This window comes from Culex quinquefasciatus, chromosome 3 (genome assembly GCF_015732765.1).
Source record: "Culex quinquefasciatus strain JHB chromosome 3, VPISU_Cqui_1.0_pri_paternal, whole genome shotgun sequence".
Taxonomy (NCBI): domain Eukaryota; kingdom Metazoa; phylum Arthropoda; class Insecta; order Diptera; family Culicidae; genus Culex; species Culex quinquefasciatus.
Genome location: NC_051863.1, coordinates 105,242,333 through 105,270,063, shown reverse-complemented (window position 1 = coordinate 105,270,063; position 27,731 = coordinate 105,242,333). Strand labels below are relative to the sequence as shown.

The 27,731-nt window shown below is 37.5% G+C and overlaps 1 protein-coding gene across 1 annotated transcript; it reads left to right on the top strand.

Annotated features, from left to right (window-relative positions):
* LOC6030876 lies at positions 1–27,731 on the top strand. Its single transcript, XM_038266078.1, is given in 6 exon segments — positions 1–607; positions 15,368–15,863; positions 16,044–16,183; positions 21,581–21,619; positions 21,622–22,307; positions 26,991–27,731. Coding segments are annotated over 6 exon segments (2,073 nt in total). The 5' UTR covers positions 1–549; the 3' UTR covers positions 27,645–27,731.

The window sequence follows — 27,731 nt, the reverse complement described above, 5'->3', positions numbered from 1 at the left end:
CTTTCGACCGGTCAGCATCAATTGAAACGATCAGTTCGAGAATAAAAATCGGCCGCCCGGAACGGATTTGACCATTTTAGGAACGCGGATCTAGGCGTGTGCTTGAAAAGGCTTTTAAAATCTTGTGTAGAACGAAGAGTCAATTTGTTTGAATAGTGAAATCAAGCCCCGGTCGGAAAAGCTGTGCAGAATAAAATAAAATGTGCCATTTTCACCCCTTTTCATGGCAACAGAGGAAGGAAAGCACATTTTACACGAAAAAGATTGTTCGTGCCGAAAGCTGAACTAAAGCGGAAGATAGCGCAGAGGAGATACCAAAATTAGATTTATGGATTTTTAAGTGCTTTATTGTATAAAGATTTGCGGGTACGCGATTTCGGCTTGCGTGGGCTCCCTCGAGCTTTTCCTGCAGCTGCAGTATTCCCCAACTCCATTCTTTGTCGAGTTGTTTTTGCAAAGGAAACGCAAAGAAACGGTGAAGAAGTGTGAACACGGTGCATATTTGCCGGGAAAAAGGAAAATCCGCGCTATCTTACAAGTGTTGAAGCCATGGAAGTAACTGCCAGGAAACGAACAATGCCACGAGGATATATAAGCTTAGCCAGATGTAAGTTGTCGTTTCAAGTGTTACTAACATGTGATACGGATTAATATAACTGTTTATGTTATGGATTATGAGTTGCATTTAAGAGACATGCATACTTTTTTCGAAGTATATGGGACATTTTAAATTGAATTTTGGTGTTTGTAAAGTCTAGTACATCCTCACATAAATTTGTTTGTGTTTTCGAAAAAAAAAAACTCTAAATGTTTTGAAAATGTTAAAATGAATATTATTAAAATTTCCTCAGTTTTTTATTTTAACACATATTTGGGTCATTCTCCGCCAATTCCACAGAAGTTGTCTCGACCCCTCTACTATTTTCGTGAAACTTTGTTTTGAGGTTTAACTTTTGTCCCTGATCACAAATCTGAGGTCCATTTTTCGATATCTCGTGACGGTGGGGCGGTACGACCCCTTTCATTTTAGACACGTTTTTCAGTGATTTGTAGCTTGAAACCGTGACAAGATCGACATTTGATGTCAAAGGTATTTTTGTGTAAAATTGAACTAGATGACGTACTCGAAATTCCGAAAACACGTATTTATTAAAGTATTAAAATCGACTGTCAAAAATGGTATTTTGTAACTTTGCAGAGTTTTTAGAGTGTAACAAAGTTCAACAAATAAAAAATGGTGTATGAACATAAGTGGTTTGCATGCATTCGTTACGAGTTAGGCCGTTGTAAATATTTTTTAAAGTTGGTTCAAAATCGGGCCGGAAAATCAGGAGGCAATTTTTTTAAAGAACTTAATTTCAATGAAAATGGACGCGCAAACAGCTGAAAACATTTCAAAGTGCATTTGCCCGCGTTTTTTATAATGTTAGAGATTGTTTAAAAATATTTGAATTTTTCAGAAAATTCGATAATTTCGTCAATACTTCGCTCTACAGCATTGCCTTGGCGTTCTCGATTGCGAGATTCCTACTCTAACTAATGATTGCAAATCAACTGGACAGGTGTAAAGTGCATTTTAAAAAACCTTCTTTCGTTCAAAAAGTGGAACCCTGGCCTGTATTTTAATTTTATACATTTATTTTGTTTGCTCCCCCCTCCCCTTGACTTTGGTTAGAGTCGAGGGACATAAACTTCAAAAAACATTGTCTATATTCAAAATACTTTAAAAGCACAAGGGGTTAACATTCGAAAAACTGGTAAAAAATGCATTGTAAAAATAGAATTGCAATTATTTTTTTGCTAAAATTTTGGTCCTCGACTTCGGCTAGATCCCACTATGGTACATTAGGTGGCCAAGCTTCAAAAAAGTGACCTTCTCCAAATATATTTTGGTATTTTTTCTCGAAAGTAAACATTCTAACTAAGAAAAATCCAAATTTTCAAAGCTCTAAGTTTGTTCATTACGGAGATACGCAAGCTGAAAGTCAAAAAATGGAGTAAAAAAACTAGCGTTTTTCGTAAAAAAGGCTGATTGTTTAATTTTAACATAGCTTAGCCATTTTAAATATTTTATTAGGACAATTATGCATCGTTGGAAAGGTAATGAGATAAGCTTTGAAACTATTAATAGATAACATGTTGTTTCCAAACCATAAACTAAAGTTTTCATCGAATAACTGGAGCATTTTTTTGACAAAACTTATTTTTTGTGTTTTTTAATCGAGTACTTTTTTTGCTAACCGATGCTAAACATGAAACTAAGATCTCTTGAAAGATTGGATCATAATCTAACATTGCTGAAATTTCCAGCCTGCGATTTTTTGCGTTTTTGGAGATATGCCATTTTTAACATTTACGTTTTATCAAAATTTGCTACAATCTACATATGTGCCCGTTTATTTCACTTGCTTTGCTACCTACTTCGTGTTCATCGTCGCTTCAAAAATCAATACCGGGTTTCAAGAAGTTCGAAATGACTTTATTGGAATTTTCTGTTGCCTACATTTGAAATTGAGTACCTTAGTCAAAATAAGGTATTCGTACCAAAGTTTCTCAAGCGAAACTGGAGAATGGAGAATCTCAGTTTGACACCGAAAAAAGTATTCAGCAAAATATTGACTTAACATGATGAATTTCTGCGATCAATCCATGAAACTGATCAACATTGAAGTTCTATGTTGGTAAGTACAAAACGTCATAAAAAGTACCTTTAACAAATCCTGAAGCCGTCAGAAACTCTATAATCAAATGAATTTTCATGAACAAGAACGGTAGGGTTAGTTTTGTATTTTATAGTTTTACTTCATAATTAATATTTTGAAAAATAAATAAATAATTTTTCTGTTATTTGATTTAACAAATAAAATTTTCGCAATTTATGCCCGTAAGGGTGGGGGAGGGGGGGGGCGGGGCTCTCAAGTTATATGGCATGGACTCACAAACAGAAACACACAGCAGTAAATAATACATATTTGACTTAAAATGTATTTATTACGCTTAACAAAATTTTGTTGGAGGGGGGGGGGGGGGTGAAAGAAAGAGAGGGGAGGGGTTATGTCCTTAATGTGGGGATGTATTAGCTTATCCATAATTTAATAATATAAACTTGCAATACAATATAAAACGAAACTATTGGCACTACGCCCCCCGGGGCATGGCCTTCCTCTAACGTGGGATTTCTGCTCCAGCGCCTCTGACGAGACAGGAGAAAACGGGACCGACGTTTTACTTCACCATCCGATAGAAGCTCAGTGGATAAGGCGGGAATCGAACCCGCGTCTCATAGCATCATCGGGATCGGCAGCCGAAGCCGCTACCCATGCGCCACGAGACCCACAATATACAGTATGTAAAAAAAGTATTTACACCCCTTGGGCACTATGCACATATTGTGATGAAACATCTAAACAATTTAATGTTGACAGAAACCTAGTACTACGTTTTGTTCAGAAACTCATGCCAGACATTTTGCTACAAAAGCTCATGAAAAGATGATTTCTATAAAAGTTATATAACAAATACTATTACGAAACTAAAAGGTGCAAAAAAGTTTGTACACCTTTCGAAAAATTAACATAAATAATGTTATTTGTTGACAAATCACCATAAATCCAGTCTCCCAACTTCAAATAGGCATCCTTGACTGATTTATAAAATAATTTGGATTGAATATAAAGTTTACTAACAACTTAGTATAAAAGTTTATATAACTCTGAAATTCTATATAAAACTTATCTAAACTTAATTTTGCAAACTTTTAATTCAACTAAATGTCAATATATTACCATATAATTGCTTAATAAACATTTTGGAGTGGGTATAACACCGTTTTGGGGTATTTGTATCGATAGAATAGATTTTTCGTTGGAATTTCGTACCAACCCGGAATTACGTCGTCGGAAAATCCGCCGGCATCCGAACCGGTCCACAATTCTTAAGTCAACCTATGTGGCATCGGAAAGGGCATAAAATTTCCGATCTTTTGATACCCATACATCTAGGTTTTCTATAAAACCCACGATTTTAAATATCTAGGTAAAAACGTTGTTATGGTTTTGTTTGAGCAATCTGCCAAAAATGTATGGAATTTCGTAATTTTTGTTCTCGTGGATCAAACTTACTTTTTGCCCAGGTATTTAAAAACGTGAGTTTTATAGAAAACCTAGATGTATGGGTATCAAAGATCGGAAATTTTATGCCCTTTCGATGCCTCATAGGTTGACTTAAGAATTATGGACCGGTTCGAATGCCGGCGGATTTTCCGACGACGTAATTCCGGGTTGGTACGAAATTCCAACGAAAATCTATTTTATCGATACAAATACCCCAAAACGGTGTTATACCCACTCCAAAATGTTTATTTAGCAATTCTATGGTAATATATTGACATTTAGTTGAATTAAAAGTTTGCAAAATTAAGTTTAGATAAGTTTTATATAGAGTTTCAGAGTTATATAAACTTTTATACTAAGTAGTTAGTAAACTTTATATTCAATCCAAATCATTTTTAATCAGTCAAGGATGCCTATTTGGAGTTGGGAGACTGGATTTATGGTGATTTGTCAACAAATAACATTATTTATGTTAATTTTTCGAAAGGTGTACAAACTTTTTTGCACCTTTTATTTTCGTAATAGTATTTGTTATATAACTTTTATAGAAATCATCTTTTCATGAGCTGTTTGTAGCAAAATGTTTGGCATGAGTTTCTGAACAAAACGTAGTACTAGGTTCCTGTCAAACTTTAAATTCTTTACATGTTTCATCACAAAATGTGCATAGTGCTCAAGGGGTGTAAATACTTTTTTTACATACTGTATACGCAATTCTGTTGTACTTGCAAATTTACGAGAAAAGACTATTTATTATAAACAATCAACTATTGAAAAACATGAAAAGTCATAAAAATCGACGTATACCATTTCAATACCATACAATTACCCAAATTTGTATGAAAAAAAACATTTAAAAAGCAAAAACATAATTTGGCCGCCTGTTTGTATGGGGATGGCCCATAGTGGATCCGAGGGACAAAACATTGCATCGGCCTAATGCATTGCTAATTATATTTGAAATTTTAGCACCCCTCCCTTCAAAGACTATCAAAATATCAGTAGGCATAAAAAAACTGAACCCCGTTAGATTGACACCAACTGTTTATCCCTGCAATGAAAGTATTTACAATTTTCGGAATTCAAGCCTTACTTTTCAAAGTTCTAATTAAAGTGGTTCCAAGTATTACTCATTTGCATTGTGAAAAGTATCAATTTTCATTGATAGTGTATTTTGAGTCAAACATATTCCCAATCAGGAAGACGAAACATAAGTTTCTACGTGAATATCTTCGATGGGTGTCCTCTGTTTATAACATTTTGCTTTTGTCACGCAAAAAAAAACTTAAATTTTGCAAATCACTGGCTACTGACAAAAACAAATTAAATATGTTGTTAAAAGTTCACAGTTATTGTGCCATTAATGTTGTTTTTTGTGTTTCGTTGAGCTTATCTCGTTTGATAACACCGTGCGACACTATTTTTCACTTCAAGGAGCAGTGTTGATCTGTTTATAATGGAAAAGCTGACATTTGTGCTGGATAGAGTCTTAGTATTGAAAATCATAGTTTTACGTCCAAAGAAGCTTACTTAAAAATGGGATTGAAATTTTTATGAAGAACCAGGGTCACAATTGCCCTACTATACATTTTTTGGTTTGATAATGATAAACAGGCGTGAAAGAAATTGAGAACTTCGAGTTTTTTTTGTTACTTGGCATTTAAACGAACCCCTATGTGTTTTTGTGTTTTTGTGTGGATGTGTTTTTGTGGATTTCTGTAATTTATTTACCCATTTTTGTTCGATTATTCAAATTTTTTTAAGGATTGGTCTTCAATCTTCAATGATTGGGTTTTTTTTCTTTCCAAATCCGTCACGGGTTGACCGAAGAGTTTCGCCAAAAATAAATTCCCCCAACAATTCTCGTGCTACTGCAGCCCGATACGCGGAACTTGTCGTCGTTACATCGTTTCGAGCGAGCAAGCGACAGATCCGCCTCAGCGCCATATCTGGCCATCAGTGTGTGGCCGCGCCGGAGTTCCTCTCTGGTCTGGTCGCGCCCGCCGTTTGCTAATTTATGCAAAGCCTTATTTTACAGCGCTCGCCACAAGCTGCCGTGCTGAGCTTATCTAAATGATAATTGAATATACATCGCACCCCTCGCGGCACAGACACTCGACTGACGGGACGGCGGCGGCGTTTTTTTACTTTTTAGATTTTTGGCGGGATTCTACTCATATGGTCAGTCATTGGCCATCTCGTCCTGCCGCGAGCGGCCCCCAAAACGGTCGGCGTGAAAAGCTTTGAAGAAAATCATTTCGAGGTATTTTTATGGAGCATAAGTGTCACCGGAGTTGGCGCGGGATAAATTGAGATTTTTTATTTTTCTAAATCATCCATGACTGGTAATGGGTCATTTCGACCGACAGAGCCGCAGCTTAAGCAGATTCTTTTTGAAGTTGTAAACTCATCAGGAATTTGGTGGAACATCTTCATCTAACCGAGCCACGTAGCCCAGTGGTAACGCTTCCGCCTCGTAAGCGGTAGATCGGAGTTCAAATCCCGGCTCGGACCAACACAACTGGTGATCTTTTCCCTTCTGGAATCGATTGCTTAGTAAAGGGAAGGTAGTGTATCGTCACAAACTGGACCTTATCACGACACCTTAGGGAGGCGACCTATGGAATGTTAACATTAACCTTAACATGTTAACATTAAGTTGAGAATGAAACTGGCACTGAATCTGCTTTGTAAATGCCGGCCCCGATACTCTTCAAGGGTGTTCCCCTCAGGAACTGGGAAAGATTTACTTTATCTTCATCTTGGGTTGAGGGAAAACGAAGCTCGATCGCAAGCTGGAATGGGCTGTTTTGGGACATTTTTGCGAAACGGAGTGTCTTTAATGGGTGTTGGCACAATCTTTCAAATCAAAATCGATACACTTCGGCAGCAGTTCTCCGAATGGTGATTAAACTGCCTGTGGATTTCAGCCAAAATTGATAAATTAGAAACGATAACAGTGGACGCCTCCTGCCGTGGATTGGTGACCCTCCCATCGAGCGTTTTACGCAAGTTTTACGACATCCAAATCGAACGATGAATTTACATTTTAATTTTAATAGTGTCCATATGTTACGCCAACAGATTTTCAGCAGCTCATTGTTAGATGCGAGCTCACATTTCCATTTTGAAAAATTACTCGTGATCATATTGTTCGGAATGTTGTGAATGTGTGAACATTTCCTAAACAATGTTGAGTTATCTCTGTTGAGTTGTTCACAAACGCGCGTGCAAATTTGCATATATGATTCTACCCATTTTATTACACAAGGTCAACGATCTTCCAGAAATAGACAGTGCCGAGCTGTGAGTCTCGTCCGTCTCGTCTATACTGACAGGTGGCGTTTTAGACTCTCGTGCGATATCCTGTCCAGTTGCTGGAACCTTCCATCGTTCACCTGTTACCCGATAGTGTGTGCCTCGACAGGGAGCAAAAATGGTGACAACTCAGCTCCGGCATCCCGGCCCGCCCGGTGATAATCGATAATCTGTGTTGTATCAAAAAACGGTTATAAAACAAATTTACGATCACTTCGTAAAACAATACGCGCAGCAGATTGATTAAACCGAAAACGAGTTGTCTCAATTTCTTCCTGGGAAAAAAGGCGCTCCACCATTAAAGGTCGGAAAACTGCGCCTGGCTAGCAGCACACATTCGGTGGAAAGGGGCTCCGCTCTGGAGGGATGAATGTAAAAATTGTTGCCTTCTTTCGTTTTACGAGCCGGCATCAACATCCGAAATGGTTTTTATGGCTTGCCTTTTGTACATGAAAAACGAATAAACATAAACATAGATTCACGAGTGCAAATCGGGGGACACTCGGAGCATGGAAAAAAAAGTGTCCAAAAATGGCCAACGCTTTCGTTAGCAGCATTAAACATTGATTGTGTGTTTAGCGGGACATCATGGAAGATATCGTAGACATTTTTTGGAACATGCAGATTTTGGGATTGTAAGTATGGGACACACGGAAAAGTAAATACTATGTGGAATGGGATTGATCCGTTTCATAACGGAGTCTCCCGTAAGGTATCATAGAATATGATAATAAAATTAAAGTTAGCATGTTTTGCTACACCCGGCGCTTTTTTAGTATTAATTGATTTTTTTTTGTAAATTTTTAGTTTTGCGGTTGTAAAAAGAAGATTTTTTCATGATACATTTATCCAACGAGATTCATCGAGTCGAATAAATAAGGCGAGTGCTGTAAACATCATGTTTTGAATCGAGTTGACCACATGTTTTGCAATTCGACGTCGTCATGCTATCTTGTCGCACCCGCCATTTTGACGTTCCGAGAAAAACGCGTTATAATGTTTGACCTTGAATATACAAAAACGAGAGCACGCAATGTAAACAATAACAAACACGTTTTGTTTGGCTGACCATTTTGTGCATTGTCCCAAAGTTTGGTTGAAGTTGGTTGCTGGAGTCCCGAGTTATAATTACCCAAGTAACCACGGGACACTAAAAAGTAACATTACATCAACTCTATATCGGTATATAAAATAAGCCATTTACGGTAACATAACTCTATATTCCCTTTTAAAGTGGGATAAAAGCTAAAAGTGGCGACGTTCAGATGTGATATACAGTAACCCTGGAAAATGTTGATATAGAGTAACACTACACTAAAGAAAAACAACAAATACTACTTTACCGACACTTTGGCCGTGGAATCCAAAAAGCTTTTCAACGTCGCTCTCTTTGTTTTTTTATTCTCTTTCTCTTTTACTTGAAGGAGCTTTCTCAGCTTGTTTGGACAATTTTTTGATGCAATGCCTCACTTTAAAGAATCGAACCTAGATGTTGATGTTAAATGTTCCCTGATGTTTTCACGCGCCGATCATCTCTCCTGTCTAGGAGTATGCTTTAGGAAAAGATTTTAATCGATATGTTTCTCACGTACAACAAAACTTGTTCAATTTGGAGTTATTGCGTAGTCTTGTTTATCAGATCTTCTGATACCATCATGCACAATGTGTGGCTTTCTTTATCTTTTTCGGGGTATATAAAACACTAAATAGTTAACAAAAAAATCTTCGTTTATTTTTCCTCACTCACGATTATATAAACTGCAAAATTAAGATGCCCTTTTTGCTGGCCACTAACTTTTCCTTCAAGTCTTTAAAGTGTCCTCCGCTGCCGGCGAGGTTCCTCCGCTAACTGAGCTACCTCGCAAGCACATTACCCGTCCCGGAGGAAAACAAACTCTTGCTCCGGCTTACGACGGGTGAGTTTCGTGTTCACTTGCGGCACTGGTCGGCAACGATGGTGGTTCCGGCACAGCCGCCACAGTTTGAACCGATTCTTCCTGTACGGATGGTGCTCGCGAACAATTTAAATTTCTTCAAATGAACACCCAGATCCTGCAGAATGATAAACATAACTGATCACTTTCGAAATAGTCCCAAATAATCCAAATTTACCTATACCAAAAAGCCGCACGGAACAATTTTCCGAAATGTTTACATTTTATGATCGAGTTCTTTACGACATTTATTGCTGCTACTAAAGTTGATTTGGTGGTTTGAAACATTAAAAGAAATGTCAAAGTTTCAAAGCATTTTTAGAAGTTGATTTAGTGTTATGGTACATTAAAGGCTTACTCTATAGAGATATTAAATCATACCATTAATGCTTTGAAGCATTATTGTGCTAAATGTTTCGAAGCTCTAATAGGATGATCTAAATGTAATTATACAGTTAGCAATAATGCTTCATGCTATAAATGTTTCGAAGCATTTTCAAAGTCTCTTTAAAGTGACATAGCTTCGAACATGTTTATTTAGAGTGAATGTAGAGTTTTGATCTAGTGCTTGTGGTTACTTGGGTACAAATGTTTACGGTTGTCGAGCTTGTACGTGCGACAAACGCATCCTGACCTGAAATCCCTTTGGCCTTTTGTCGCACTTACATCAATTTTCATGGAGTGACAAGATAGCACGACAAGATTGAAACTACTTTCATATGTAAAGTGACAAAAATGCACGGAGTTTTTTCGGTTTTTGTTGAATATCTCAGGATTGAAATCGAAATTTGGGGATCTGTGAAGGTCAAAAGGTGAGGCTTTGTGAGCTGCACAAAGTGGCGTTCTTAACTCAATTTGGCCCAAAATGCACGTACGACAAGTTAGCACGATGGCGACGAATTGCGGAAAACACTCGTTGAGTTGTTTTATTTCCATTGAAACGTTTATTTCTTACCTGAATGTTATTTGCCGTCAAGAAACGTGTCAAACTCAAAAACTTTATCGAAAAGAATTAATTTTCGTTACAAGCAGGCATGCATCGGGACTAAGAGCTGTTATTTACGGCACTCAGCTTGTTCTAGATAACATTTTCGTTTAAAATAATGTACCTCACAACCTCTTGTTTTTGGCATAATACATAACAGACAAAATAATGTAAATTTGGAAGCTGTAATTTTGGAAGGTTGAATATTACCTCTTTTATGATGTAATTTTACCTCAATTTAGACTGAAAAAGTGACATTAAATCAGAAAAGTGCTAAAATTACACATTTCCAGAGGTAAAATTAAACCTTTTTTTCTGACATAAAAGATGTACCCCTTCCCAGATGTAATATTACCATGATTTTTTTTCTGTGTAGAAAACATTGGTTCATGGACTGATTACGCTGGCACAACATGCTGGGTATCAACTACGCGAAATGCCAAACAAGTTTCTGCTAAACGAGGAGTTAGAGCCAATGCATGTCTGGTTACAAGTGTTGAGAAGTTGAACTTTTCTTCACTGAAATGCACTGTTCATACTTGTATTTTGGCAATGAAAAGTATGCTATTTTGGCATTCGAGAATGACAAGAAAAGCATGCACCGTCATCAGGGGTGACATTGGGTGGGTGGGGGTGGGTGGGCGTTTGGGTCATTCAATTTTCATAATTTTTGTATGACCAAATCCAACACCCCCCAACGACACAGCTGATGACGAACACGCAAAAAATCGGAACAGAATGCAACAGATCACAATATTCTTCCAAACTCCATAATTACTGTGGAGCCTTTATCTATAATTGCTATTGTTTACCTTGTCACTGTATGCATATTATGACGAAAAGCTTCTTCAACTGGCGCCAAACGCCAAACAAGCGGTCATCCACCCAGTTTAGGGCATCGCCGATGTGAGCACTCTGATCTTTAATGCCCCTTATTTACGATATGAGCAAAGCTCCGCTCAGGGTCAGCTTAACGTTTTTGTTTGGTAGAGCGATAAAAACGATTAGTTTACAAATTTGGGTTGTTAGTAACGTGATATACGAACGGTTGCTGATGCTGAACCTGAGTCAGGTTATGAATCAGCATATTACTTTACATTAAAGTAACTTTTTACAAAATGTGTTTTCAGTTTTAACTGAAACACACCGGAACGCAAATGAATTGTCTAAAGTTGTACTTACTTGTGAGAAGGTTTCCAAATGGGATCTTATAAAAAAGAAATATAATTTAGGTTTGGAAAATACATGGACTGAAACAAGAGTCCCCGATTATCTTGTTAACAGCAAAGTAGATGGAGAACTTTGTGAGGATTAGATCCGGGACGTTTAACTAATACGAGCTTGTGTTCTATAAGGCTAAAGCTGGAAAATTAAAGCCTTTATTGTGTCGGCTGTAGATTTTGGGGGAGCTAGAGGAGGAGAAAGAGGGAGATATTTAACCATATGCAGATTATAAAGTTTTACTGCCAGCACTAAAGATTAACAGACACGTTCCGTACACCATATTCCACCACATCGACAGACCAAGTCGTTGTTCGATGAAGACATCCAAACCGGGGTGAACGAGATAACTGTTGGGATAGGTTTGAAATTTTTTCTTTGATGTGCTTAGATATGTGGTTCATGGAAAACAGCTAGTCCAACGTTATACTTCGTGAGGGTGAAACATACCATTTGATTCTCAAATGTGAACAGAATTCTTTGGACAATGTCTTTATTGTATTACATTTTTAGTATCATTAAAGTAGTGCAACATATACGGGTCATTCAACCTCAAACGTATCAGCACTCTTTTTCCGAACAAGCTCAAATTAGAAGTTACTGTTGATACCATCAACACAAGCAAGAATAGGATCCAAATCGGACCGCCCCTTCCATTTTAACCTTAATCGCAAAAACTGTGAAAGCATCCATTTTCAAATTTTCAAATCTCTGGAACCACAAATCGTAGAACGTTTATCCAGTATTAATTTTGAAGAAAAATTTGACGTAGACGGGAACGCCCTTGAAGAGTACAGGGGACGGCATTAACAAGGCGGATTCAGTAGCAATTTTTATTCAACTAATGTTACCATTGCTAAGGGTGAATGTTAACATTACATAGGTCACCATTACTAAGGTGTGGTCATAAGGTCCATCATGTGATGATACCACATGATACTCTAACTTCCTTTTACTAAGGAATCGAATCACGATTGACGAAGTCCATTCTCAAGTTACACCGACCAACAAAATTTCTGCACAGACTCAACTCGAGGGGAAGCATGAACTTTGGGGTCCCCAGAATCACGTGCATTTTGATTCTGAGGACCCCAAACTTTATGCTTCCCCTCGAGTTGGGCCTGCTCAGTTATTTTTGGCATTTTTGTAGGTCAGTGTTATAAATTGTTTCCAGTGTGTGTTGCGGAAATGTAAACTTGTTGCTTAACTTTCATATTTAGAACAAATTTTAACCTAATTTTTTTTTAAAGCTATTTTCTAATCAAAGCTTAGTCTTTTCTAGAAGAATTGTGGTAGAAAGAGCTGAAAGCTGAAATGAGCCAACCCCTTAATTTGGACCTCCGGAAACGTGTAGCATGAATAAAATTTCAAACAAAAACTAACCTACGTGGTAAATGCCTTCCTCACATTTTTCAAATTGCTATCTTTGTAAGAGAGTAAGTTGAGATTAATTTTAAACAATAATTTGACAGTCGATTGACCTGGAATCTTTCCAAAGATGTGTCGTGAAATGAATTTGGACTTCAAAACTAAAGGGTTCTTTACAGTTCACTTGAAAATTTTTTCAATTTCCTTGATTCGAGTGATGGAATCAACTACCCTTTCGCAATAAAATATCAATATCTCTTAAGAGCCATAACTTTAGATAAGCTCGCCGAATCCTAAAAGTTTATGAGTCATATGAAAGGTCTTATCTTTCTAATGATATGTAATATGATATGGTTTGACGTTAAATAGGGTTTTCAAAAATTTCATAAAATAATTAAACTTTATCTACGGGACTCTAAACCGAATCGAATGCGACCAATCTAGCTTAAATCGATTCATCCAGTGTTGAGATTTGCTGAGAGTGAGTTTATTGGTCACATCCATACATAAACACACATAGACATTTGTTCAGATTTCGATTCTGAGTCGATATGTAGGGAGATAAACCCATTTTAAGCCTAATAAGCGGTCTTGTTTGAATGATGCTGGATAATCTGGAGTGTTCCTTGAAATTCAATAAAACCAAGTACACCAACGAGTAGAGCAACTTTTTGTGAACATTTCTGTTTATTTTCACTTTTATTAGAAGTTATGCTATTCCTTTTACAAGCATTTAAAAAAAATATTTCAAAAGCGCATTCTAATCAGTCGTGTGGATTGGGCCACACCCCTTTTTGTATTTCCAGCTTAGTTCTTTTTTTCTTCCAACGCTCGTTTGGGTCTACTTCGTGCTGCCAAAATTGATGAAATTTTGAACGAACAATCACGAGAAAGTTTCCTGGCAACACCACAAGCGCTGCTGGTGGTGTTGGTTGCCACCCCTTGTTCTTTATTTGCCTTCGCTTCTCGCTCGGTTTTCTTCAGCCTTCGATTAGAATGGATAGTCAAAATTGAAACGTCAAAAGACTTAGCGCGTTTGTTTTTTTGATGGTGCTTGCTAATTATTTACATGTTTCGGGATTATTTATTTTTCAAGTGAGTGACTAAGTAACGGTCAAAAGAACATGTAGCCGGTAGTTGGAAGCGATTTTATATCTTAAGCGCTTTGAAATCGTTAGCGCAAGTGAAAAGATATTGATGGCGCATTTCGTTAAGCAGTTAACCTCTGATCTTGCGTGTGGATGTGTGTGCCACCAAAATGATGAGAAATGAGGGCTTTTGTTAATTTGATTTGGTTAACCGCGGTGGATTTTCTTGAAATAATTCGAACTGTCAAAAATCCACCAAAGCATCTACCACATTGATCGCAAAAAATTCTGTGGTAGAAAAGTATCCACCGGTAGATGCTAAGGTGGATTTTTGACAGTTCGAATTATTTCAAGCCCTATGGTCTCGCAAAAAAAAGAAATTATGATCAAAAGTGCATTAAATTTGATCTTTTTGGCCAGTAAGTGGCATACATTTGCGTGCTTACTCGAGGCGGTGCTGTTAGTGGTAAGTTTACAGCCTAAATAGTATTTTTGGAGCTTTAATCGAGCATCAAACTCTCCATATGACGAAGATAGGTGTTTGATTAGAAAGGGTATATTTCCCCCTATACATCATGGTAGGTCTGGGACGTTTTTATAAAATGTTCACTATCCGAGCTGGATTATAGCCTTACCTCAATGAGGAAAAAGTATCGAGAAGATTAAACGATTTCAAGAAATTTGTGCCAAATAAAATCAAACAGAAACTAATTTTAACAAAGTATGCTCGTAGCAGAATGTGAGACGACGTGTGAAGTATAAAAAGTATTAAATTACTTCATTCTTGCAATTTTTCCTCCTTTCCTTAATTAGTAATTGGGCTTTTCGAATTACTAAATAAAGAAAGGTTGCAAAATTCCCAGAATAAAGGAATTCTATATTTTTTATTATGTTTGTATAATTTGTCATTGTCACTGTTATATTCTTTAAATATTCTTTTTTTAAGGGTAGTAACACAAAACAATATTTATATTAGGAAAACGAGCTTTCGCCTAATTTTGCTCCTTAGTCCATTAAATATCGCCAAACAAATGAAACATGAGTCGATGAAAACCCCCGAAAATGGAACCCAAGTCATGTTAAACTCTTCAAACATTTCAACAGCTCGTTTACCCTTCCAACCAAACGTTACCGAATTGGCAGGTTTCTTAACCATCGTCTTTCATGTTACACGTGTACCCGCCTCCACCAACGCGTGTATAATCAAATCAATTTCTCAAACGGTACATTAGCACGTACACGTTGCTATTCTACATCTTTACGACGGTGTTGATTGAACAGCACTCATGTAAATTTAAATCATCCCGAGAATAACGTTGCCTTTTTCCGTTACCTCCACAGATTGTCTCCTGGGCGCAATTCTTACAGCCGGCGCCGGAGCATCTTCGTCACCGTTTGGGTTGATGAGTACCGTGATGCTGAACCCAGACCTGCTCGAGATGCTGCGGAACGGTGGCTTCGACACGCGACAACCGGCCCGTATCTTCCTGCCGCCAAAGTTTTACTCGTCGATCGTGTTCGACAGCGGCCACCGCAACCCCGAGGAGGTTTTCCGCACCAATCTGGAACTTATGATGGAAGCCGCCTACGACGACGCCAGTCGAACCCCATTATCGACAGCAACCGCAACCCGGCTCCAGCAGCACCGACCCAACTCGATTTCGTATTCTAACGGAGGCGCCGGAAATCGCAATAAAGGAAGCGGAGCATTAGAGAAAAATGCTGTAACAAATTTCAAATCGACGTCCTTGCCAGCGGCGTCGTTAGCACCTTCAACTTCTTCTTTGACATCGTCAATCGTTCCGGGGGATCGGAACCGGGCAAGTCCCGGCACAAGGTACGTGTGCATGGCCGTTGATGGCCGGAAATTTAATTACATCCTCCTGCCGCGTGTTTTTTTTGTCATCTTTGTGACACACGTTCGTTCATCTTTATGCGGGAGATGCAGCGCAGTCAGATGAATATGTTATGTTACTATTCAAATCGTTTTTCTTCTCTTCTCTATGGGGACGTGTAGCTGGGGAGGCAGTGATGATGGTGGTGGAGGTCAGAACGGTTACAATCTACGCTCGACGCTTCCCGGGGAGCCAGATGTCGATTATCCCATTCTGGGACGGATTCCCGAGACGAGCTTCAAGTGCCAAGGAAGGCACGATGGTGAGTAGGAGTTGTGAGAGTATTTCTCTTGCAAAACGGATTTGTTTATTGTATTTTTTTGTTTTCCTTGCATCAATGTTATATTAATCCAATTTTTAGCAAGAAATGTCCTACAAACCGACAAAACGTTGGCATTAATTGCAAAACTGTCTGATGCGTTTAAATTCAAATAACTAAAAATGTGACTTTCTCCTTACAAATCTGTATGGAAAAAGTCATTGGCTTGGGATGCTCGGGTTTGTTTTGTTTGAAACATTTAGCCACTCTCAAGCTCGCTGAGCAGTTTTTTTCTAAAATCATAATTTTTATCAATTTTATTTCTTTTTATTTGCTATGCCAAATGAGTAAAACTTGAAAGTCTGGAGCAACATCTGAAAAGGGCGGATAAACATTTTGACAATTTGAACTAGTTTGCTAATTCTTAAGCTTTAGGAAACTTTTTCACAAAATTCGAGGTGTTAAACAATAGGTGGCTTCCCCAGCTACTCCTCAACACTTCTGGATTTGTTAAATAATTATTTGTTATTTCGGAACTTGCAAAATAGTTACAGCTGTCAAAATGCGTGTACGACCATTTCAAATGTTGTTCCAGACTTTCAAGTTTTACTCAATTGGCGTAGTAAACGAAAAAAATAAAAATTGATAAAAATTCTGATTTTCGAAAGAACTGCTCAGCGAGCTTGAGAGTGGCAAAATAATTCAAACAAAACAAACGTTTAATTTTACGGTAATTTTTTAGCCAAGAACTAGACACTAAAATAAGTTAAAGCGTTTATAGACGCGCATAAATTTCGCGCTCCAAGAGTATACTGGCATGAGCTAGATTTGATGGAATCACAGCCAGCAAAGTAGCAGCGGCAGCAGGATCTCAGCGGGTTTTAATTTGTTTTTATGAGGCGTATCTTTGGCGATCTAAAACTTTGGAGGTTTGGTCATTTCTGCGATGCATGGGATGATGGGAAAATTCCTCGGATACTAAAGCTAGGAATGGAGTTGTCGGCGCTCTGGGATATCAATTAAAAAGATTATCTTTGGCCATACAGTGGATGAATTTTATTTCTTTTATATGAGTTACGATCTTTTGTTGAGATTTCAGTTTTGGTCTCACGTGTTCTGTTGATGAGATCTTATTTGCTACCTAATGGGAGATTCCTGAAGAAATATTAAGTTATTTTTAGTATTTTAGTTCCGGGAAAGAATCACAGTTGAATGATCTCAATAGCCCAATTTTGGCTCGTTTTAAACATCTTTTTGTTAGTTTCATATCGATCATATTTTATGACTTTATATAATCAATGGAAATTTGAGAAGTTATTTTTTTAAACTAATAATTTTATTATTTTTACAGGGTAGTATTCCTAAATGTAAATATTAGTTCGACATAAGTTGACTTTATGTTAAAATTTCAAGGATTGTTTCTTGAAGTGTACTTAGCTTAAATCCCAAAATAAAACGCGATTGGATGATTTAAATAATATTATTGAAGCGGTAAGACTTGTCTCAAGATTTATATTTTTAAAACATGTACTGAGAAGGCCACACATTTTCCATGCAAGTATCTTTCAAACAAATTTTTAATAGTGCTTTTATAAAAGTTGCGTTAGAAATTGTTATTTTTAAAATTGAAGACTTTGATAAATCCTTACAAATTTCAGATTGAAAGTGTGAAAAGTTAATTGATAGGCTACTTTTTATGTTTCATTTGAAAATCCACAATTCAATGATTGTTTAACAGAGTACGTTATCTTTTAATGAAATGTTTTTAAAGTTGAGGTTAAGTACTTAAAAAGTTACAAAACCACTCCAAATTAATTGGAAACCGATTTTTTAAGATATCAAAATCATCACCAAAAACAATTTTGTAGAAAAAAAAAAACTCGGCTATGAATTTGAAGATTTTTTTGAATTCCGTATCAATAATTATAACTTAGAAATAAATTTGAACTATTATGTTAAAAGAATCCGACAGAGCATTCCTTTTTCCGGTTCGAACTCGTTTTTATTGAAATAACCATGACATACCATGAGAGTATATAAGTTTCTTTATTTAATCATGTTGTCATAGTTCTCTTAACTAACCATTAAAACTTTTCCAACTTTAATGAAGACTTCTTCTCGAGATACTTTGAAGACTTCTCTATCAGTATTTATACAACTACCAATTCATACCATTCCATTTACACATATTTAATTTGATTAAATCATTTTGAATTTTTCAAATGTGCATCCCTCAAATTTTTAATTATGCAGATTTCGCATAACACGCTTGGTAAATTGTTTCAATATATGAAGTTTAATTTTCTGTTTTGTTTGAATTTTGTTACGTTTACTATTTTTTAACTTTTACTTGATAACACCCGTGGTGTAGGGGTAAGCGTGGTTGCCTCTCACCCAGTCGGCCTGGGTTCGATCCCAGAAGGTTCTGGTAGCATTTTTTAAGACTAGATTTGTCTGACCACGCCTTCCGTGGGAGGGGGCAGTAAATGTTGGTCCCGGTCTAACCTAGAGCTGAGGTCGTTAGCTCAGTGCAGGCGTAGGAGTCGTCTCCTGGGCCCTGTCTTGGTGGAGTCCGCTGGTAGGCAGTTGGACTCACAACCCAAAGGTCGTCAGTTCGAATCCCGGGGTGGATGGAAGCTAAGGTCCTACTCGTTTTGAGTAGGAATCTCGCAATCGAAAACGCCAAGGCAATGCTGAAGAACAAAAAAATTATTTTTTATTCGATAACATACAAAATAGATTGTCTTTTGATCAGTATAAAACGGATTAAAAATAAAACTATGCACATTATGGAGAAAGCAAAATATTATAAATCGAGATCACATGTTCGATTCAAAATTATCTATCGGTGAAAATCGCGTTTTTCAGAAAAAATGTGTTTCCCATGAGAGTACCATGAGAGGAGGCGCAAGGTGGCTCAAGTAAATCAAATATTTTGTTAATAAGCCTTTTTGGGTCTAGCTCATTTCCCCGAATGACATTTCCCCGAATGCCATTTCCCCGAAAATCATTTCCCCTAAATGGCCACATCCCCGAATACCACTTCCCCTAATCAGCTACATCCCCGAATGCCATTTCCCCGAATATTATTTCCCCTAATCGGCTATATCCCCGAATATCATTTCCCCTAATCGGCCATTTTCCCGAATGCCATTTCCCCGAAGTGACACTTACGCCAATTGCCGTTTATTTTAATTTAAATTTTCATATCCCCTAATCATCATTTTCGCTAAAGCCTTTTCCATGACTAACAGTTATTTTCTTTCTCAATTTTACCGAACAAACAGCTTTTTGGGTATGCTGTTGATTAAATGTTGTAAATTGGGTAGTAAAGCTCTTTGTCAATTTTTATGAACAACGGTAAAAAACAAAATTAAAAACCATTTCTGATAACTTTTTTTTTCATTTTTATGCAAATAAAAAGTTATTGACAAGACAATTTTTTTTCGATGGATCAACTATGGTCCCCTTGGAACGAGTTGTCAAGTAGAAGCTTTTATGCCAAGAAGGGCCGTGAAGTGATTTTTTAAAAATTGAATTAAAAATCCATTTTAAATCCTTTGCGGTCGTTCAAAGGATCATTGTACTTAGAAATATAAGCCTTATCGTTGTGAACAATAATATCACAAATTATAGCGGAATTAAAAGGAACAACTCGTCTCTTTGTATTCATAGTAATGCATTCTGCTAAAACGCTCAACCAAACCACAACAAATTTAAGCTTAATTTTAGGCCCCAATTACAGTCCAGACTCGATTATCCGATGTTTCGATTATCCGAAGGTTTGTATGGGACTTCGAATAATCGAATCAAAAACAATTTTTTTTTTCTTCTTTTTCTTGTTTTAAACATCAAATTTGAGTTCTGCAACCCCATTTTAGTCAAATTTGAATAGTTGATTTCCTATTAAATAATAAAATGCTTTTTTTTTCAAAATTTCAACACCGCCATATTGGCCTTGGATTTAAAAGTTTTAAATCACTTTAACGTAGTTTAGGGGACATACGCTCGACAATAAAAAATAGGCATAACAATTTTTTTTTCGTGATTCGATTATCCGAAGTTTTGATTATCCGAAGTGAAATTTTTCCGAAGCCTTCGGATAATCAAGTCTGGACTGTGCTAGATTTTTTTTGTTCAATTAACATTTGTATTCAACCGTATATAATTAGATGTTGTTTTTGACAAATTTGCAAGGAAATTTGTCTTTTTTCGATTTTTGTCAAAGAACCCAAAAATCGCACAAATAGGTACATAAGGCTGGTTCAATTTTTTTTAAAAGTTTTCGTTGATTGTGTCTTTCGCCAAATCCCAAACCAGCAATGCGAATAAAATGATCAGTGTGTACGGGGTTCTGTACTACGAAAATCGCAGGGTATGTTTTTTGAATCATAAAAAATAACAAAACTTCTATTGCATTATTATTATCATGTCTATAAGAAAACAGTATTTGTTTCGAGAATATATGTATAAAAAAGATCTGTACCAATATTCATTGTATTGAATCCCCCCTAAAATGCTACGTCTGTTCTGAATGAAGCCAAAAAGAAAGCTGATCATTCAAGGCCAATACGAACCTTTAAATATGTTGTTTGATGTGATAAAAATTGTCATCATTTTTTTTCTTATAAAATGCCATTCCCCCGAACGCGGTCAAGCGGAAATGCCCGGTGCCCAGGAGCGTGCGCGCTCCGGGGCACCGGGCATTTCCGCTTGACCTCGTTCGGGGAAATGGCATTCAGGGAAATGACTATTCAGGGATATGACTAATCGGGTAAGTGGCATTCGGGATTGTGGCCCATTCGGGAAAATGGCATTCGGGGATGTGGACGATTAGGAGAAATGGGAAATTCGGGTAAATGGAATTCGGGGAAATGAATATTAAGGGAAGTGTCTTTTCGGGGAAGTGGCATTCGGGGAAATGTCCCTTCGGTAATATGGGTTTCGGGGAAATGTCATAGATTCGCCTTTTTATATGTCGTGTTTCAAAATGTTCTACATTTATTTTACCTTTGCTTAGCATAAATTTTCGAAAATAGTATTTTTTGATCAATTTGTATTTGTTTTTGTACCGGGCATCTCACTCAATATAAAAAAAAACACTTTTTTTTGTTGAAAAACGCAATTGTAACCGATAGAATATTTTGAATCGAACATATTTTTATTCGGCAAGGTGAAACAAAATTTTCTACGTAAAAATCTCCCATGAGTGTTCTCGATTTAAAACATTTTGCTTCCTCCCACACCGTGTATGGTCATAGTCTTTTTCTCAGTATATTATGGGTAAAGTTTTTAGCATAATAAAGAGAAACCCAATGAAGTAAAGTGAAGATATCTCTTCGTTAGTGCTGACGTTGCACACAATCTCTAATATTTGCCTTCTCGCACTTTCTTTTCCAGGTTATTACGCCGACGTCGAGGCCCGCTGCCAGGTGTTTAGGTGTGCGCCAACACGGACGAATCGGGCAACGGGTTTGCCTTTCTGTGCCCAAATGGGACACTTTTCAACCAGCGGTACTTTGTCTGTGATTGGTACATGAACGTCCAGTGCGGTGAAAGTGAGCGATATTATGCAAAGAATGAGCAACTCAGCAAAAATACTGCCGACTTCGGCAAAATGATGGCCTCGGTAATGTCGATGGTGAGCTTCCCGATGATGACCTCGTTACTGGCAGCAGATGACGGTGGTGGCCAGGGGGGTGGAAAGTTAGATTTTCCTCCCAACGTGCAGCAGCAGGCAAACCGAGCGAACGTGTTCGGTTCTGGCTTTAATGGAGGATTCGTAGGGCAAGGAGTTCAACCTTTGGCGGAGATTGGAAGGGGAGATGTTTTTCAATCAAAATTCAATAAGGGAACCACCACTTACGGGGTTCGCGGAGGCGATGGAGGGCAGGAACAGTCACGCTTGGTATCTCCTCCTTCTCGGGTGTCGGGGCAAGTGTACGTGTCTAGTTTGGGGACACTTTCCACCGACCCCCAGTCCGGGTTCGACCCGACCAAGTCAGCCTTCCTTGGTTCGCCGATTGGCCGTGATCTGTTACCACCCAAGTTGGAAATTGGCAAACCCTCCTTAGCCCTCCCAGCCCAGCCTCCTGGTGTAGTACATCGACAGCGTCTTGACGAAGAGGTAAGTCACTCAATTTTCTCCATGTACGACATCATCGTCGTCTGCTAACCAACCGAAATAGTTAAGTGTTCATTGTCATCTGCACAAATATTTGCGTTTCTGATCCGTCTTGTAAGAAACCGACGATAAACTTCGACTTGAAACAGTTCTTCGTGATTCTGATAGAAGCGCGCACTGCACACACACGTGCACACTGGAAGTGGGGCAGTATGGAGTGATTGGTCACAATATCAATTTTAATAATTTAAAATACATGTAAATTTTGATTTTTATTTTATATTTTTTGGAAGTTTGATAAGAAAATTCGTTTTTTGGTCAACCTTTTTAGGACTGTTAACATTGGACAATACTTGCACCGACATAAAATAAAAATGTTAAAAATCCACGAAAAAACGAAAGGGGAATCTGTAAAAAATGTATTGGTTTTAAAAAAAATATATGCAAAACAGCTCGATAACTAAATCACAAAGAAATCTTTTTTTATAAAAATGACAATTTGGACATAAGCGATAAGCGATTTTGAAATGAAACCAATTTGATTGTTGTACAACTATATTCAAACCTCAAACATATAAATTTGCATTTATCATGAATGTATCATTTATGGTTCACGAACATAGTTTGAGTTAAAATTTCCGACGCCACTAAACGAGCTGTCACTTTCCGCCGATACTCTATTTATGTTAAGAATATTAAATAAACATATTAAGTGTAAGGAAATAACTTTGACGCATTGATTTTCTTTTGAGTTTAGAAGAAATTTATTATAATCGTGCTATTTAGACACATGTCAATTTTTATTTGACTTGAATAAGAACGCTATTTTATGTAGCTTTCAAAACCTTACCTTTAAAACTTCACACCTCCTAAAACTCGTTCACAATTATAACTTTTCTACCAAAAAACAGACTTCGTTAAATGTTGATACTGTTAATTTGAAATGTAGTACCGATCAGACCATGCAATCATGATATATTCTGAAATTGTGACAAGTTGACAAAAAATAGATTTTGAGAAAACTTCATCGTTATCAACAGCATACGGTTAATCCTATACTGCTCAGATTTATTATTTATTATATTTTTCGACACTTTATTTCTCTTGTTTCATGTTTTTCTTGTTTTATTTTTAGTATTTTAATTTGCATTTATCTTGTTCAGTTTATACTTGTTTTTGGTAGTGTTTGGCATTTTTTACCACCTTCTATCATAACATTTTGCCTTTCTAATTTTTCATGTTTTAAGTCACTTTTTCAACTTTTTGTTTGTATTTCACATTTTCTGCAATAAAATGGCAACATCATCATTTAAAATGTAAAAAATATGCGTAGACGCACAGTCTGGGACACAAATAAAAATATGCTTAAAAATTTTTGTAAAATCGTAAGAGTAACAAAAAAAAAATTGAAAATTTTGTAAAATCGTAAGAGATACCCCATGGCTCGAGTTTTGCCTTCCTCACTGAGGTAAGGCTATAATCCTGCTCTAAAAATGAACTTTTTATTTAAAGCTCAAAGACCCACCTTCATGTATACATATCGACTCAGAATCGAAAACTGAACAAATGTCTGTGTGTGTATGTGTGTGTGTATGTATGTATGTGACCAAAATTCTCACTGGGTTTTCTCAGCACTGGCCTAACCGATTTTGACCAAACCAGTTGCATTCGACTTGGTTTAGGGTCCCATACATCGATATTGAATTGTTTGAAGTTTCGATAACTTGTTCAAAAGTTAAGTATAAAAATGTGTTTTCACATATATCCGGATCTCATTTATATGCATGTAAACGATGTCCGGTAATCGATAGACCTTTCCAACGAGTCCAAAACATTGAAGAACTGGCAACCGTGTCTCGAGTTATGACCACTTAAGTGATATTTATGTACTTTTTTGATGCCGGATCTCACTTAAATGTATGTAAACCATGTCCGGATCCATCATCCGACACATCGTTGGTTAGGTAATTGAATCTTCTAACGAGTCCACAACATTGAAGATCTGGCAACCCTGTATTACCCATTGTTGGTAAAAGAGAGGAAGGCATCAACCACATAGGTGGATTAAGTTAGTTTTTTTTGGTAAAAATAAGTAACTGTGCTTATTTTATCGTTGAAGTTTGTATGGGAAAATTCGAAAAAATGTATGGGGAAAAGCGAAAAAAATCACACTTTCGCCAAAAGATAACGAAAATGTGTCTGATTATTGTCAAGTTTGAGATTCTTATTCAAAGTTTTATGACAAACAACTTTGTCGAAGACCCCAAATCGATCCGAGTGAACCCTGACGAGTTCTTAACGATTTAAAGAAGACGTTTTTGTATGAAAAGATTTTTTTACCAGCTTCAACGATAAAAAGCGATCTTTACCCTTAACGATTTCGCTCAAAATTTTCACAGTAACTTATTTTTTGGCTAAGAAATCGAATCTAGGGGTATCCCTGATGTCGATTTTTTTATTGTCACCCTACTGCATATTCATGGTCTTAATTACCATCATCAGAAGTGACATCGAGTCTGGGGGGTGATATTGGGTTATACAAATTTCAGTAATTTTTATGACCCAATGTCATCCCTGGTGACGGTATTTTCAGACTTTTTAAAAATGAGCCTTCGCTTCAAATTTACTTGAAATCTTAAAATTGTATTATTTGTTGGATTTCAAAGTTTAAAGTTAAGCTTTTCTTGAATTATTATAAAAAGGAAATTCAATCATTTAATTTTTGACTTAAACTGGGACATCATACCCTCAGTTCCTCATTGAAGAAGCAAGAAGCTGACGAAGACACTTGCTCAAAAAGTTTGCTCCCGCAACAAGGTTATGAGCCGGGAGACTTTGCCAGCCAGAGATGCAGACGAAGAAGACGGCAGAAAAGGTACGAAGACGAAGTAGGTTCATTCTACCGACTAATTTACTTCCACCCGGTACCATCCGTCCTTTTTTTGCGGTGGGTGGTCGGTTCCATCCCGGGTTGATTCGGAGTGACATGCTGGGTGGGTGGTCGTGGAAAAGGGAAAGCAAAGTGCTCCAACTACGAAGCTTGTTTGTCATGGCACTGGATTGCTTCCTTTCAACATGTGTCTCTTGGCTCGTACTTTTCTTCTTCTTATTCTGTTCCTTAAGGACGAGTCGCGTAGACTTTGCAGCTGAGCCATCCCAACCAGAAAGCGCTGCAAGTTGCGACGACACGCGAAAGTTTACCCACCCGAGCTTGCTTTTTCCGGCGCTGCCTGATGGTTGCATTTTCAGCTGTATAAAAGTGTTGTGAAAGGACGAGATGCTTTCGTTGCACTGCCACGTGGGAATGATGTGATCTTGCGGTTTTTGAAGTTGCATGTTGTACCTACCTGAAGTTGTGCTGTGCTTGACGTGATAGGGCAATTGTCGGATGTCTTCGCTGACTATTGCTGACAAGTTTATGTGAATAACGATTTGAGGAGATGTTTAAGCTGGACTCAAAGCATTATGTTGCAAAGTTTTCATATAAATTCATTGTTTTGTAAAGGCACTTAAAATAGGGATGGACAACTCGACATTTTTGAAGTTGATGTCAATATAAGCTTCAGTGTAGTTTTTGTATTGAACTCCCTGAACACGCTCCATACGACAGAATTATATTTAAGTGACAATAAATAAACGTTTATATTTCGGGTTTAAATACTATGGAATCATGTTGAGCAACCATGCGTGCCCATTTCTACCTCCTTATGTTAGCAAAAATACAGATAATCCATTCTGTCAGCAACGTGGGGAGAGAGTGGTGCTCGTTTATACTGAAATTGACGTGTATCTGAGGGGGTAGTAAAAATAAGGAGTTGGAAATGGGTGCGCATGGTTGCTTAAGATGACTTCATTGAAAAAATATTAGAGTTTATGATCACTTACAAATTTGATCAATTTGTTTAACGATAAAAAAATATAAATTTGGTTAATGTTTCATGCTTACATTTTCAACTTAAGGTACTGTTAAACAATTCCTATTTGTCTGTATTGCCTCTCTCGGTTCTGAGTTTGCATTCTTAAAGGCATGAATTTATATCAAAAAAATGATTCTCCTATGTTTTAATCTACCTCCTGCTGTTCCTTTCGAATAACGAAGTAGCTCATTAGCATAGCCGATAGAGCGTGCATTCTTTCAGCGGAAGTGTTTATCAATGATTGATGACACCGGCACCGGAGCAACTGAGCCAAATTTTTACATTCCGAACCAACTGTCTAATGAACGAGGTCCTGACAATATCGAATAGCTGTGTCGTACTCTCCTTCACTTCGATGATGTTGAGGTTTTGAGAAGAACGAACTAGAAATTGAGCTCCGACCACTTGCACTAATAGCGAAAAACTATACCCATAACTTCAATTAAGCGAATTTTCACGAAAAGTGTTTTTTTTGTCGATGACAATTTTCCCTAGTGAGCGTGTCGTCGAAAAGTTTTCGAGCAAATTTTAAACTCCAAGAAAAACGGTTCCAGCATGACAGAGTTTGTGCTTTTGCTTTAGAACGAAAAAGAGTTTAATGTGGAACGCTAATGTATTCAATTCAATCAACTGGTGCTTTTTGTCTTCATTTAAATAGTGGTGGTGGAAGTGCAAAAACTGCTAAATTTGCAGCTTCATCAAGTCGTATTCATGGAAAGATGTTTGTTTCAAAATATTTAACAGAGTCACGTTTGTCTTTTCCCCCCAGATCCATTCCCTGCCAATTCCGGACGTCGAAGTGAAGCTCATCATGGCCAAATTGCTCAAAATGTGGACCGCGGCAGGTTATGCGAAAATGCCAACACCCAGCTATCAACCGATTGCGCCGATCCTGCCACCGTCGGGAGTGCTTCCACCGTCCTCTACGGCATCGATCAACTCAAGGAGAATTCTTTCGAATGCCGTTCCCAACTCACAAATCATTCAAACCAACCAAGTGCAGCACAATCCAAATCCAAACCCGGTGACGGTACAGAATGTGTACCGCGTAAATAAGGCTTTTGTTACGCCGGAAGTGTACTACCCAAATCCGAGCTATTTTGTTCCGACCACGACCAGTACAGTGTCGAGAGTTGGTTCAACGAGATATTCGAAGCCACAGTTGGTTTCCCGCAGAAGTGATATTTTCGTTCAACCTGCCGCTTCCTATTCTACCGGGAGTAGAGGGATCGGCTACGAAATTGAGGTTGTTCCAGCGGTCAGTTACTATCTGACGAATAATCAACAGAGGCAAAACAGCTACCGTCGGGGTCACCAACGGGCTTTGGCGACACCAAAAGTTTTCCGAGGATATAGTGACAGATTCTCGTCGTACAATGTGCCCATTGGCAGCATAGGACCTTATTATGTTGTTAATAATTGAGAGGCTTTCCTAATAATCATTGGATGAATGTAATAAATTCATGTTGTAGTTGGTATCTAACTTTTTCCCTGTACGTATTAATAAATA